At 44.3% G+C, this 16,225-nt stretch overlaps 1 protein-coding gene across 2 annotated transcripts in view; it reads left to right on the forward strand.

Annotated features, from left to right (window-relative positions):
* Nucleotides 1-3,248: 3,248 nt before the first annotated feature.
* The window catches only part of iqsec3b (IQ motif and Sec7 domain ArfGEF 3b), a 35,710-nt gene continuing 22,733 nt past the window's right edge, over nucleotides 3,249-16,225 (forward strand). For both annotated transcript variants that reach the window (XM_004553250.5, XM_004553251.4), the window contains exons 1-4: nucleotides 3,249-4,076; nucleotides 9,423-9,497; nucleotides 13,991-14,108; nucleotides 15,141-15,575. In XM_004553250.5, the coding sequence (XP_004553307.2) occupies nucleotides 3,553-4,076; nucleotides 9,423-9,497; nucleotides 13,991-14,108; nucleotides 15,141-15,575 (1,152 nt within the window). In that variant the 5' untranslated portion in view covers nucleotides 3,249-3,552. The remainder of the gene's footprint in view (nucleotides 4,077-9,422; nucleotides 9,498-13,990; nucleotides 14,109-15,140; nucleotides 15,576-16,225) is intronic.

Here is a 16,225-nt window from a genome sequence, read left to right on the forward strand (position 1 = left end):
GATGGCTAAAACATACCCTCTTAGATGAACCTTGGCTAGATGTAGAACAAGCACTTCGCAATAATCTAGAGATCTCAGACCTACCATTTATCAGCTCAAACATCCAACGACATCAATGCTTCAAAAGCATCAGCATCAGCTCTTCTCTGACAGCATGGTGGGAGTTTCTAAAATTGACGGAGTCTTCATTAATCCCATGCAAGCGTACACCTATCTGGAACAACCCTGACATATTACAAAACAATAATATGATAAACTTTCCAGATTGGAGTGGTAAAGGAATCAAATACTTAGAACATATATTAGAAGGATCAGAATTTATTCCATTTGATAGACCAAAACTTCTGGACTCAGATTTGCTTAAAAACCTTTCATTTAATTAGAAATCCCAGTCTTCAATTAATTCAATACAAAATATTACATAGAGTGCACTATACAGGTCATTGGATGTTCAAGATGGGCTTTACGTCTACCAACAACTGCTCACACTGCCAAACCAATTCACCGGACAATTATATCCATGCTCTTTGGTTCTGTCCACCAGTTCAGAAGTTTTGGCGCGAGATATGTGAAGACTTATCGAAGTGTCTGAAATGTAACATTCCAACTTCCCCTTTAGTGTGTTTGTTGGGCAGCTTAGATAATGTCACTACAGAAAAGAATATAGCCCATATGGTTTTCACTGCCCTATGCATAGCCAAGAAAACAGTCCTCATGAACTGGAAAAATAAAAATAATCTTAATAATAATATAGAAATGATCTATTAGATTACATTAGTCTTGATACAGCCTCTGCCACCACATCAGATCAATTACTCTAGGCTCCTTTGATCAGCTCCATCACCTAGTGGGGGTGGGGGGTCATAGTTTGGTCCCACCTTTGCTGTTGTGATTGGTGTGGGGGCAGGGATAGGCTTGGGGCGTTGGGGGGTTCCCCAGGAGCATCTTCCTTGGAGGGCTCAACCCGGGGTTGCGGTCATGGCCTATTAAGGGCTCTGTTGGCTCTTAGGTGACGGTTTCCTCGTGGTTGCGTGCAGCGGGGCTAGGGGAGGGTCTGTGCTGATGGACGCGGGTTACTGACTGGTAGCCTGGCTGCCCCTGGGTGGGTCCGGGACGGGCGTGGGGTTCTGGGGGTGCTCCGTCTTTGGGCTGGGGCCCTGGCTGGGCCTTGAGGGCTTGGGTCCTGGTTGGTGTGTTGCTGGGGTTGTGGGCGGGTGGGTGTATGGGGGCCAGTGCATCGAGCCACCTGGGGGGCTCTTCAACTGGTGGGGGAGGCTGTTACATCTTGCAGGAGGTCTCCTCTCTTCAGGAACTCACTCTGCAGGAGGGGGAGATACAGGAGAGGTGGAGGAAGATCTCAGCCTGGGCGTCTATTATCCTGTGTAGTCTGGAAGATGAGTGGATGACGGGGTGGGAGGAGGAGTTGGCCGTCTGATTGGGGTCTGGAATGTGGGGCCTCCCTGCTGCTGCCGAGTCGGGGCAGTCTGCTTCTCTCCACCCCAGGGAAAAGGGTAACACTACCTGGGTCTGGGTGCAGTTTCCCCCTCCAGGGGCAAGGGTACCTATGTCTGTCTCCAAGTTGGATGAGTGTTGAGTAATTGCATATGAGAGCATGAGGGTGGGAATGGATGTCTGTATCTGTGTGTGCCTGTATGGCTGTGTCTATATGTCAGGTTGGGTATCAGACGCCACCTCTCTGGGGACATCTCAGGCCCTCCAAGGTATGGAGGCCTATCTCCCCCCACCACTTCCCCTGCCAGTGGCAGACGCCCTCAGACATCGGTGCGTTGGTGGTTCTTTGTGTCCGGGGGTGGGCGTCCAGGACACAAAGAACCTCACTTCTTGGTGGCTGCTTGTCGGGGCCTGGAGCCTGGGGCTCGCTCGGGCCACTTCGGGGGTGGGGTGCCCTCAGCCTCTCGGCCTGGGGCTCGGTCACTCTGGCACAGCTGGCTGCCGACGGAGCTCACGGGCGCGTCACTGCAACCCCCCCCCCCCCGGCTTCTGGCTGCCCCTCTGTTGGTCTTCCTTGGTCTCTTGTGTTCTGAGGGCCTCTGGATGTCTGGAGTTTTGATCTCTTCCATACCTGCTTCATGCCCTGGAGGACGGGGCTGTGGCCCCCCACACCCTCTTGCACTTCATTACATGAAGGAACCTTTTAAAAACAAGCGCGACCATGCTCACAGGTGTACACACGGGTGCTCACACACACACACTACACCCTTTTTGGCTCCTACCTCAAAGCACACTGTGTGCTGTCGATCTTACGTGCTGCACAATAATGTTTAATATTTAGTATTTACTGTTATATTCCCATAGATCATCGTGATGTTGTTTATTATGTTGCTCTTTTTTTTTCTTCTGCTTGTTTTCTCTTTTTTCTTTCTCAACAGGTGATCCAGGTGATTGATACATGTATTTTTTGTCTGCTTAATTCGTTGGTTTTTGTTTTTTGCCCTTTATCCCCGTCCCTCTTCCCCGCTGTTTTTCTTTCCCTCTTTTTTTCTCCCCTTTCTTTTCCCCAGTCAAGTCTGTCCCATATTTAGCAAGTGAAAATAAAATAAAATAAACAATAAAAGGTGAATCAAATAGACCATTACGGCAAGGCTGGGATGGTCCATTTGGCAAAGTAAATCCGTTGGGCATCTTTCTTCGCCTTTAGACAATAATTCTGATGGCAAAGAGACAAACGGGACAGGCCAAAAAAAAAAAGTATAGGCAACGCAAACATAAATAAGCAAACAATAATATAAAAGTCTCTAAGTTTTGTATTATTTGACTTTTGTGAATGAGTGTTTAGGTCAAGGCACCATGAGACGTTCAATTGTCTTTGCATGTAATACATCCCCCCCCCCCCCCCCCCCCCCTTTTTTTTTTGTTCCGTATTGTTTATTTCTATATAGACAATTTCGTACGAACTAATTTCACATTCTGGAGCATTTATAGTGTTAACTTAGTTTTTATGGGCCTTTAAATTACATACAAAGCTCAGGGGCAAGATGCATCGTAAGATGCACATGCTACACAAATACACCGCCTTGCGATTGTTTAACCAAATTCTTAGATTTAAAAGAAAAAAGGATTTTGTGTGCAATAAATCAGCTTCACATACTAGTCCACAAACTAAAGATGCTCCGTAGAACTCCTTGTAGCTACCTATAGGGCGCGTGCTAGGACCGTGCTCGTGTCTGTGCGTGCAGTGACGCATCCATCCTCGAGCACCTCCCCTCCTCCCTGCTGTCACATCTGGAGCTGGCTGCTCTCATCAGCACCACTCAGCGCAGTGTATGTGTGTGTTTGAGAGAGAGCGAGAGCGAGTGAGAGAGAGTGAGGGAGGGAGTAAACGACTGGAGAAGTGGAGACTGACTTGGTCGGCGTAGCCTCATCCACAGCCGAACAGAATCAAGGAGAGGAGAGCGGAAGGACATCCCACGCCACCTTCTCATCCGCACTCACAAATAGGCTGTTTTGCATCTCCTCTGTCCTCCATCCGCGCGTCCAGGTTCTTTCCCCCCTCTCTCTCTTTCTCTTCCTTCCTCTTGCTGTGGGTAGCGTATGATGAGCTCCAGCCTGCTAGAAAACCCGGTGCAGGCGATTCTGTACCTGCGGGAGCTTACCACCATCGTCCAGAATCAGCAGAGTCTCATCCAGACCCAGCGTGCAAGAATAGAAGAGCTGGACCGGAGGGTAGATGAGCTGATCGGCGAGAACAGACACCTGCGGGACGTCAGGATACAACAACAGCATCCTTATCACCACCATCACCACCATCACCACCCCGACCCCAGCTGCCTTCATCATCACCACCACCATCCCCAGGACCCCCCGCTCAAGACTAGTCCGGGGTCTTTGCCAGATGCGGCTTCACCAGCACAAGTCGAGGCGGCTCCGGCTGTCCAGTCCTCGCCCACCCAACCTATGGACCCAGGAGACATGCAGCTGGTCCCAGCCGAGCCATCCACAATTTCGCCGGTTGAAAGTGAGTCCGAAAACGGTGGAAGTTGCCACAGCTGCCGCTCTTTGGTTCCGATGACCCCGACAACCCTTTGTCGGTCTTTGGCCCTGGCCAGGAAATCCGAGTGAGTAGAAAATATTAGAGCCTTTGATTGTTTGCATGTATGCGTGTGCGCCAAAACGCTCCAGATGCCTATATACATAGCCTAGTGGCTTTTCAAAAAGTAGCTCTATAGCCCATAATTTCAAACCTCTCGCGTTAACCTGACTTATTCGGCTGTATCAACTTCAAGCCAAAACAAATTTCATATCTTCCATATTACGGGCTAGCCTGTTGTCGAATCCAGCTTTTGTCTGAAACTGTGTAATTAGGCGCATCCACGTGTGCGTGCGCGTGCTCTGCAGATTGAGAGGCGTTTAATTAAAGAAGAGGGCGCTTGCAAATTTCCAATTTTCAGCTCTGTGTATGTGTGTGCCGACCAAGGACCGTGCCAGGAGAGGAAGAGGTGGATTATTTAAATGAGAAACTGGATCACGATCACTGGATCATTACATAACAAACAGCTGGAGGCCTGTACGTGTGTTCGTGCGCGGGCGCGCGTGTGTGAGCGAGAAACACTCAGCGCAGCGGTCAGAGTCAGCAGGAGACAGAAGCAGCTTCACGTGTGACGATGACACACCTCGAGCCGCTGTCCGTGTTTGCTGGCTTTCCTTGTCAATTACCACCAGGGATCTACAAGCTCCCACGGGATCTCAATTCCTCTGATGTTCCCCTGGTAGATGAGATACACAGCTACACACCACAAACCACACACACACACACACACACACACACACACACACACACACACACACACACACACACACACACACACACACACACACACACACAGTACCGCCTCCTGCTTGTCACCAGAGCTTCACAGAATATCACCCTAATGAGGGAAGACCCATGTTTCTCTCTTTGCCAGAGTGTGTGTGGTGTTCTTTCTGTTCATAAGTTTTCTATCAGCAGGAGCCATTATTGGTCTCTCTGGGACTCCACCCCCACTGAGGGGAGCAACACAGAATGAAGTTGTGATGAGAGGTGCAGAGGAGCACATATTAACATTAGTGATATTAATCCAAAAGTGCACATGATCATGCATCTTACAGTCGCAGCTCCATGTGCACGAGTGTGTGTGTGCAGAGTCCCTGTTGCTCCTCTGGACCCTGTTGCACTGCGTTGACCCCAAGTTGTTCCTGAACGTCTTACTCTGCAACGACAATTTATTGCTCAAGAAACAGTATTACACAGATTCTTAATTATAATTAAGAAGAGGGGAAGAAATTACAATAACAATAATTTTTTGTTATTAAAAGAGCTCAGAGCTTGGAGCAGAACATCCCCCAGATGAGTAGGCTGCTGCAGAGCAGTTGGCTAAATAGCCCTCTTGCTCCTGTGGGTACTGATGTATGTCCTTGAATGCAACCTTACGCCTCTGCTCCCTCAGTGATTTTAAGTCTTTTGGATTAGACCAGTAGCCTAACACCTAATGTCTACTTTTGCTTTTGGCAAGCCAAGCAGGAGAGGAGGAGAAAAGCTTTTCACCTCCCTGCTCCATCCTGTCTGCAGCTAACTGGAAATCAGATCTCTGCTCCATTAGTCCTGTTGCCAGCTAATTAACCTGTATAAGTTGTGTGATTGTGCATATGCATATGTGCTGGCATGCCTTCGTTCACACATCCCACTCTATCAGTTAATTTGAAGATTTATTTTAACTCACTATCGACTTTTGTGACAAACAGAGACATGTGGACTAGAGTTCTACATTGGGTTGGCTGTGAGTGTATTTATGTTTGCATTGTCACAGAAACCAATGGATATGCCTATGGGGGAGAGGCAGGATCCTCTCCTCCACTCATTCTCAGTCTTTCTTTCCAGCTGAGCCTTCTATCTGCCCCACTTAGCCCATGGAGCGAACAGTAATCAGCCATTCTCAGGAGAGGGAAAGGCAGAGAGATATAAAGAGAAAGAGAGACATGCATGCCCAGTTGTTGTCTTTGATGGAGCCCTTGGAGGTGTCTAGAGGAAGGAGCTTGAGGCTGACACTGTGAATGGACCGCTGAAAGAGAGGGGAGTTGAGAGAGATGGGAGGGTGGTTAAAAGAGGAAGAGGAGGCAAAGAGAAGCACATTCATTGTACAAAAATTGAGACAGGTACAAAGAGAGAGTAAAACACACACAGAAAAAAAGAGCTGTCTCCACGATCTATCCGTCTGGCAAACAAATGCAAAGGCTGAACAACACGTTGCTATCCTGTGGCGGCATGAAATGTGCATACAAAGAACTAGTAATGTTTTTGAGTCCAAATGGAGCTGATCTTGTTGCATGCCAACCCTCCTCCATCGCTCCTCTCGCCTTACACTTTGTACTGGGTACTGGCTGATGAAAGGCATTGCGTTTTAAGTGCTCTTACAAAACAGGGAAGAGGAGAGGGGAGGTGCAAGAGAGAGGACAGAGCTCACAGAGAGAGAAAGAGAGAGAGCCAGAGAGAACATAGGCCAACAGCAGGAGGCATGTCCTGTTAAAATATTCACCTGTTCTCTTTGTAAGTGTTGTTGCAGACGAATGGCCGTTACGTGTGTGCCTTGTACAGACAGATGGACCCGCTGAGTGTTTGTGTGCGAGTGTGTATATGAGTAGCCTATGTGTGTCTGCTCAGGCTGGCCTCTTCTTCCCTGTATGACCAAATAAAACTGAGCAGAGCTGAACTGTTTTATATTAGCCTGACAAAAACTTCCAACTCTCATCATGATGGACAAACTGGAGTTGACTTTGGGAGTTGAGGTCTTACAACAACTGCCTGAACAGTCAGCTCCTATTTAAACCAGTATAGTTAAAAATAGGCTATATTGTATTTGCTTTCCTTTGGAGAGTTAGAGGATGAATGATCTTTATCTTATCATTTTGATACGTTAAACACGAAGCTATAGCCTAGCAGGAGTAGATGAAAAATAAAAGTGAAAAAGCAAACCCACCCCCCTGCATATTTTAAAGTTCCTAAATTAAAATGTCATATTGCTTTATTTAATCTGTGCAAACCCCAAAGTGCAAGCAAGAAAATTTGTAGTTTTACACTGTAGTATTTCTCGGCCAGATTAATTAATTCACTGGACTCAAAGCAAGTAGTCTGGGACAAAAAAATACCATGGTCAGCAACCCCTCTGCAATCTAGTCGTAACTTTAAACTCTTCTCGAGATGTGGCTTCGTGCTGTGCGTCTCCTCTTCTAAACTTGATGAAAGCGAATTAATTTACTTTCCAAAATGTAAAAAGTGTTCCATGTTTTCTTTCAATTGCTGATGTGGTAACAGTATCAGTCATATGGCTCTCCATTTCATCGAGGTTGTGGCCTCAGAAATAGTTTCACCCTGCAATTTAGTGTAAAGACACTCTTTTATATTTGATGACAAAGATCCGTGACTGAGCTGTGTCTTCCATAAACTCTGAGCTTTCACACAATTTCATTTTTCTGCTCACCTGTCAGTCAGATGTGCATTAGACAAAGTATATTTTGGCATCATCTCATCCAAAACCAAAATAGACGGTGAATGGCACAGGGAATGTAGTTTACAGGCTTACGGGGATGTTTAAACTCCTTCAGTTGTTGAGCCAGCGATCGATTCCTGGCTCCTCCAGTTCACGCACTGAAGAGCCTTTGAGCAAGACACTAAATCCCACATACGACCCGTTTACATCCATAACTGATAAAGCATCGTACCCGCAGAATAATACAGTCTACAGTATAAACAGATTTGAATCAGATTTTTAATGCAAAGCATTTTGAGTGCTTACTAAGATTAAGAAATACTAAGAAATTGGCTTTTTAAATGACAATTTACAGCATCAAAACCTCATCAAGTGTAAAATTAATAAAAAGCAGATCAAATTACTTTAAAAACATGGAAACGTCTCAAACTACAAAAAGGTTTGTGGCTATATAGAGTAGATCAGGTGTTAAAAAGTAAGATTTATTCAAGTGTGTAGACTTGTTTTAACCTGCAGGAAAACTAGAGGGGGACCGTGTTACTGTTTATTAAACATCTATCTGCGTACTAAAAAAAAGGGGGGAAAGGGAATATTCTTTGACAAGCATGTTTGAAAATTACTTGTTTCAGATGTATGACAGAGCAGTTTATGTTTTTAGCTCCAGTGATTTCAGAAAGTCCTCTTAGCTTGATATATTCCCTTTTTTGCCCCGCTTTACCTGATGTTTAAAGCGGATCAACGGCACAACAAAGACAACAACTACAATGGAAAAATTAATATTCAGATCTAACATGATTGTTTTGGAAATTTTTTGAACCTCCTGGGATCAAGCTGTTAACAGAAGAGTGTGAAAATTACTGCAAAACCTGCAAAACAAAACCCAAAAAAGATGAATCCAGGTATAATAACTAGTCTATAAATTCCACAAAAAGCAGTTCTTTGTGTCAGAGGTGTCACTGGGGGGCTTAGGTGTTACAACAGATGAAGCAGTATTATTCATACCAAATAAATATGAATAATTTTTGCCATGCATCTTTTTAAAAAATGAAGACAAAAAACCCCACAGTGTCCCTTTAAGTCTGTGGAAGTTGCTGTGAAACGATAGCTTTTTATAGCTCAGACTGTCATTCCTAGTCTTGCACTGACTCTGACTGCCTGTCACTGTGGGTCTGTGTCATGAGCAATATGCTGCGCCCAGGTCAGAAGACTTGCTGTAGCGTAGCCAAGAAATTCACTGTCAGCCGAATCCTTTCAGCTCAGCATGAAAAGACCAATACTACACCAAGACCTCACAAAAACTTAGCTGGATGGACAGTGATGATCATGCTAATTTTCAAGCCTCTGGTAGTGGAAGGTGTCCAGCATTCGGAAGGTGAAAAGGTCGAACGGCAACAGCTTCCACGTGATGCATGGGATTTTTTTGTCCGTTGTTCTCCTCGGTTGTAATCTGCCCCAGATAAAAGGACTAGCAAAGTGCTTAAAATATGAATGTAAATGCAAAATGTATGAGAGAGAAATAAAAATGAGAACTTAAGAAAAACACAGGAAGCAGAGCCAGAATAACCATCTGTCCAGATTGGGTTAGGGGAATTCTGCTAAATCACCACTGATCTGCTGAATTGGAGAGGAGGGGAGAGGACGAGCACATCCGGATACACAAACACATAAGTGCTCCCACTCTATCTAAGCTTTCTCAGCCTTGAATTGACCTACATAGGGTATTTACCCCGGGATCAGTGGCAAGTTGTGTAATGCAATGTTACAATAATCCAGCATCCAAGAAGCACTTCTTCAGGATCTTTTGTGATGTCGGGAATGGGCGCAGAGAAGCGTATTAGCACAAGGCAATCCAACAACTGAACCAATAACAACCTGAAAGACATGCTTTCCCTTCAAGTCTATCCACCCCACTGCTTTCCTCACCTGTCTCTTCTGCTGCAGGAGCGAGACTGTGCTGCATCAGTTTTGCTGCCCCGCCCCTGAGCATCCAGAGACTGAGACCACTAGCTCGTCCAGGTAAGCCAAAGATACTTTAATGGACTTTTTTTTTTCTCTCACAGTGTGCTCTTGCAACAATGTAAAACATCCAGTCTGCATACATACACTCTGTGCATTAGTGCCAGCTGAGCCATTTCAACACCCAGGCCTTTAAGCATGCCTGATAGCCTGCTTGCTCTTTATTGAACCACATGTGAGTGTGAATTGGTGCATTTATAGACCTATTGTGCATGGATTTCATAAAGATAGTTAAATGTTCTGTGACTAAACTACACCTCTGACAGCCTCAAGGGTAACTCACATATTCATAGGCATATAAATGGGAAGTGTGGGTAACCGAACTGATATTCCCACTATGAAAGCGCCTATGGCAACTCTGACGCAACCCTCGCCACTACCATAGTAACTGGAGAATCTACTGTAGTGACTTTTACCGTGTGACTGTGCGTGGGCAGTGCTGTCTGTTTGTGATGTGAGTTGTTTGTGAGTATGTAGAAAGTATTGTGTATGAGGATGTGTGGGAATGCATGACATTTCACTTGGATTTTTGAATGAGCCGTTAAAACTGTGAAAAGCTGATTTTGTCATGTTTCTCAATGATTATTGTTTTTCCACCCTCCTCCCGAATGTCTCCCATCTTCTAATCCTCTGTGCTCTGTTTCTAAATCCAGTCGTTCCCGGTCTATTTCTTTTCCTCCAGTCTCTTCATCTGCTATGGCGTAGTTTTCCTCCCTGTGTTGTTTATTTCTTCTCATTATTTATCTGTCTGTTGGAAGATTCTTCTAATCAGCTCACTGCAATTATTTCTATCTCATCCCTCCTTATCAAGTCTCTCACTTATTCTGCTTTTATTAATATCACCATCTGTCTGTCTGGAATCCCTCTCTTCTCTCTGATCTGATGACTTTACTCCTACACCCACATATCCCTGATTGGATGGGCTAATGGCACAGCGGCAGTGGACAGCCAGCTGAGATGATGATGAGATGTAGCGGAGATGTGTAACACCGTAGCTCATTATTATCATCGTTACACAAAGTTTTGTGCTCTCGGTGGCTGCTAACCTGCACCCACGTCTACGCGCTGATGTTCGCTGAATCCATCAGAACACACAAACCTCCCAAGAGATGCTACGAGATCTGCCTCTAGCTTAAACTGGTGTGCCTTTTCTCCTTTACTCAGCCTTTTCGCGTGTGAGCGAGTTCTCCCCTGGCTGTACAGTACTTTAGGTCTCCGTGGGACTGTGAGCAATGCGTTTTGACAGATGTTCAAATCTTGCCACCTTGTCACACAAAAGCAAAGGCAGGAGTCTATGTTTGCGAGCGTGTACGAGAGGAAGAGAGGGTGCCCATATCATTACAGAGGCTTTTGCTGTCCAGATGCATTAATAGCTGACTCTTGCTTTTAAATCCTCTAATGTATTCTAATGTACTCTAATGTATTCTGATGCAGTACTGGGGCATGGCAGTGTTTTAATAGAGTTTTTGATATAGACAGCCTCCAGCATGCACACCCCAACACACAGTCTCAACCTTCCTGTTTCCTCTCTATTTTCCTATCGCACTCTTTCCTCTGGTCCCACGCTCTCTTTTTCCATCTATTTTCGCTAACTTTATCTCATTTAATGATAAGAGCGAGCGTCTCTGGCCCTATCTGTGACTTTTAGCTCGGTACTCAGAATAGTTGCTTTCACAGCAATCAAAGAAAACAAAGAGGAAATTTAGTGATGCAGTCATTATTTAACCATGAGCGGGCTTTTTGTTCTCCCTGGTCCCGTTTAGCACTGGTCCTCTTCGTGTAAAAATTATTAGAGTAAGCCTTATCTGGGAGGAAGAAAGAGTGAACAAGCACACAACGTCATGCGCACACATTCAAGGAGGTTTCTGGTTTTGACTATGAGAAAAAAATTATTATAAAGAAATGGTGCTGCTAAATTCCAAACAGTATTTTCCATGAATATGTAGACAAAGTGTCTTAAAATGCCTGTTTGTGTATTTTGGACATTTTCTCATGACTGGTCTGGAAAAAGACATCTTATGGAAATAAAATAACCCAAAATTTCAAAATTGACCTCCGTATGAAAAAAAACATGCCTTCACCTGTAGTTTCTTTTCATAATCAATACACATACTCACCTGCTACTTTATTGGTTTTAGTAATTATCTAATCAGTCAATTACAATGCAGCAATTTAATGCATGTAAACATGGTCAAGAGAACCTGCTGAAGTTTAACCTGAGCATCGTGGTTGTTTGTAGCAGACTGGCCTGATTATGTCAGAAAACAGAAAACGATCTGAAAAAGAGAAAACATTCCATGACAAAAATGCCTTGTTGTAATCAGAGGTCAGACGATTATTACAAGAGGCATCAGTAACTCAGAGAATGCAGAAGAGCATCTCTGGACAGGCTTATAGCAGCAGAAGACCACACCAGACTCCTCTCCTGTCAGCTTGGAACAGAAAATGGAGACAATTGTTCACACTGGCACAAAAAAAAATTTGTTTGGTCTGATGAGTTTCATTTTCTGCTGCAATATTTGGCTGTAGGCTCTAAATTTGGCATAAACAGCAGGAAAGTTTGGATCCACCCTGCCTTTTATTAACAGTTCAGGTTGTTGTTGATGGTATAATCAATAATTTCTTGGTACACTGAGCCTCTTAGTGCCACTTGAGCATTGTTTAAATGTCACAGTATTGAGTATTGTTGCTGTCCATGTCCATCCCTTTATGACCAAACCGTATCTATCTTCAGGATGGATAGGATGGAGCAGGTCAGCCACTAATCAGAAGGTCGGTGGTTCGATCCCAGGCTGCCTCCTGGCTGCATGCCAAATATCCTTGGGCAAGATACTAACCTCATGTTTGCCTACTGGTGGTGGTCAGAGGGCTCGGTGGCACCAGTGTCCTGCAGCCTCGCCTCTGTCAGTGCGCCCCAGGGCAGCTGTGGCTACAATGTAGCTTGCCATCGCCAGTGTGTGAATGTGTGTGTGAATGGGTGAATAACTGAATGTAGTGTGAAGCGCTTTGGGGTCCTTAGGGACTAGAAAAGCGCTATACAAATGCAGGCCATTTACCATTCCAGCAGGATAATGTACCATGTCACAAAACTCAACATGACAATGGTCTCCAGAGTCCTCAGATCTCAATCTGATAGAGGATGTGCAGCCAACGAATCTGAAACGGGCGTGTGATGCTGTCATGTCAATATGGACCAAAATCTCAGAGGAATGTTTCCAGCACCTTTTTGAAGCTATGCCACAAATAATTAAGACAGTTCTGAAGCGAAAAGGGAAGTGAAGTGGTGGTGTCAGTCTGTTCATGCAATACTCTGGAACAAATCTGAGCAAACTTGACAAAATATGTCCCTCAGATCTCAGTACACAACATGTAATGAACATCAACAAATAAAAAGAAACATTCAAACTTCTCACATAGTAATAGAAGGAGGCCTGGAGAGATCGACAGATGTTTGGTAAATATGCATGAGCGGAGAATTGCTGAATATTTTGTCAGATGGTCATCAAGAAGACTTATAAGGAGGGCAAATATGAGAGTGGCTGCATGTCTAAACTAAACTAAACAATCTTCCATTTATATAACACTACAGTGCGAGCTAACCGCAAAGAGGTGATCATTTATGCTTTATATATAACATTTTAATTTACCGATTGAATAGGAGGAACAATCTATTGATAAAACCAGTTACTGGTCAAGTGTGAGCTAGTCACCACTGAGGAATATAGGAAAACGTTCACTTCTATTACAGCTGATTCTTACCTCCTTAAGAGAGAGTCAGAGAATAAAGAATCAGTCTTTGACTGCTCACAGTTTATAGACATGCATCCTGCGATGATGGATCACAAGAAGATATTGATTCACATTACCGGCTCACAAGCAAAAAGGGTTGGGAACAACTGGATCAGCACACTAAAGGGAAATGAATCAATATTAACTGAATAGTAATTTAGGTTATTTTGGCTATTAATGGAAAAATAAAATGCTTTCACTGTTTGTCATAGTGTGAGGACTTGTGCATTTTCTCTATGTTGTATTATTGTGATAGAAATGAATATTGCTTGTGGATTGTTCATTTAATGAGTCATTTTTGGGTCCAAGAAATTATGATTTTTAAAAACATTTTTTTTTCATCACATTGACAAACAGCTGATGTGCTGTTTCTTTTCTGCAGAACACAATAAGAAAAAGCTGAGTTTTATGTTTGAAACAGCAAATAAGAGGTGGAGATTATAATTTTTACATAGTTTTACACTGTTACATATTCAGAGTTGCACACTTGCAACTTGCACTCGAGCCACAAATCTGACCAAATAGGACTGGGCACATAAAGCCAGTCAACCTCACCCTGGGCCGCCACAGCTACACATCACTGTCTGCGTGCTGCTCCCCTTATAAGTCTCTTCACATTTCACATACTTGATGACCAGCCACTGACATCAGAGTTTTACTCCGTCAGAAGGACTGATATCTTTCCGCTCTTATTTCTGTGTCAGTGGACAGATGCTGAGCCTGGAGGATGGCACCTCCTCTGGGGACAGACAGGAAACAGAGGGTACCAAAAGGGAGGGACCCAGTGAGTACGAGAGCACCCTGGAGAATAAAAACAAACAGGTATGTCTTTTAGCAGGTGTATGTGGGCTCATGAGCATATTTTGGGTGCTGAGGCAGAGCTGGTTGTTCTACCTGTCTTTGCACGAGAAGGTGTGCATGTGAAGGTTGCTCACTTGACACAGAGTTGGGTGACAAAAAAATAAAAACAGATTCCCATTCAGATCTATTTCTGTCTATGTTCACATGAAAAAAGAGCACCCAGGATACCACTGCCACAGAGACAGGAGCATGAACGATGCTAAGTTGTCATGGTAACAGCTAATAACTGCTTCTGGCGGCTGGAGATGTCTTTATTCCTCATAGGAAACTGCTGAAGGGTCCGCTGTTACTGCTAGCGCTGTTGTATGGATTCACTTATATGAGCGTGTCTGTGTGTACTTTTGGTATGATCAAATCCACGCACACACAGAAACACACACAAATGAGTGGCTGTCCTCCTTTTTCCCTCCCTTTTTGTCTCTTCTCCCCCTGCCTCCCACTTCTCCTTCGATTCCCTCTCGCCGAAAATGTAAGAGAGCAAAAAATTGTGGAGGACAGTGAGATTTTAAGCTGAGCTGCTCTGCCAACAAATGGAACAGAAATAAGCTTGTGCGGGTGTTTACTTTTCTATTCATTTTCTCAACAGCACCTTTGTCACAGCCCATCCATCCTCTTTTTCATGCCCCTTCAGCCAGTATTAGCAGCTGAATGATGATAGATGATGTTTACTTTGGTTCTAATAACACAAACACCCACCAGTTTTAAAAAGAGTGGACTGATAAGTAAGACCCAAGTGGGCGCTAGCAGACTCATGGACTAGTGGAAAGTATAATCAAGGCTTAAGAAGGGTGTGAGTGGGAATTTCATGATTCAAGTCAGCTCTTTTGATCTTTTGCAGGCATTGGCGCAAAATTGTAACATGTTTGCTTACTGCTGGATGAATAAGTATCTTTCATTAGATTTTGTGTGCTTTGCAGTACTATTCCTGAAATGTCTTAAAGTCTCAGAGTCCTGTCAACAAATTTAATATACTCGCTCTCTCCCTTTTCCCAGATAGAAGAGTTGGAGCAGAAGTATGGAGGCCATCTCATAGCAAGGCGGGCAGCCCGTCGTATCCAGACAGCCTTCCGTCAGTACCAGCTCAGCAAAAACTTCCAGAAGATCCGCAACTCATTGTCAGAAAGTAAGCTTCCTCGTCGGATCTCTCTACGGCATCCCAGCCCTTCGGGCAGAAACCGGAACGCAGCTCAGAGACACAGCTACACTCTGCATCCTGGAGGAGGACAGATACCTTTACGCTCTAAAACCCCCCCTCCACCCCCTTGCCGCTCCACGTCTCTGCCCCCATCGTCTCCTGCGTCAGCCCCGGCACCTCCCCCAACTCCTGCCCCAGGCTCAGGCCCAGGACCTGGACCAGGCCCAGCACCACCCGCACCTCAAACCCCAGGACCCTCACTCACACAACTGGAAGACTGCTTCTCTGAACAAGTGAGGTTTTTGTTTTTTGTTTTAATCTTGTGTTGTAGGAATGCAAAACTGTATGATTTTATAAATGTTTTATAAACTTTTTATAAACTCCAGATAGAAATATCTGGAAAACCACTGAATGAATTATAACAATTTTTGGTACATTTTAGACATTGACCTTTCCATGACTGTGAATCCCAGTGACTTCTTTAACCCTCTAGTCAAATATTTTGACAGGTACAGAGCATATTACTATTAAATTCGATAGATACACCATGTCCTCATCATTCAGAAGATACATTTTTAACAACGTCTTGACTTTTGTGTCATTTTCTAGTAAATGTATTGGCAGAAAATTTGGTGTAGACATTCATAATCTCCTCGGGATCTTTTATAACTTTGATCATTCTTTGATGTCCTCAGGTCAAGATGTGAATGTGTCTGATACTGAGGTTTATGATGAAACATCTGCAAAACTGATGACATTCTTATTATTCTCTGACTTACTTTGTGTTTTAATGCAAATCAGCAAATGTCTGCATGGCATTATGACTTCATTAAAGCCAAGGAGCCCTACGAGCGTGTAGTCATGTTAAATAAGATTTTACCATATTCGTGAGGCACGCTGTCAGTATCAGGCTGTCCCATCATAAATCTACTGATCTCCGTGA

Source organism: Maylandia zebra, linkage group LG7 (assembly GCF_041146795.1).
Source record: "Maylandia zebra isolate NMK-2024a linkage group LG7, Mzebra_GT3a, whole genome shotgun sequence".
Taxonomy (NCBI): Eukaryota; Metazoa; Chordata; class Actinopteri; order Cichliformes; family Cichlidae; genus Maylandia; species Maylandia zebra.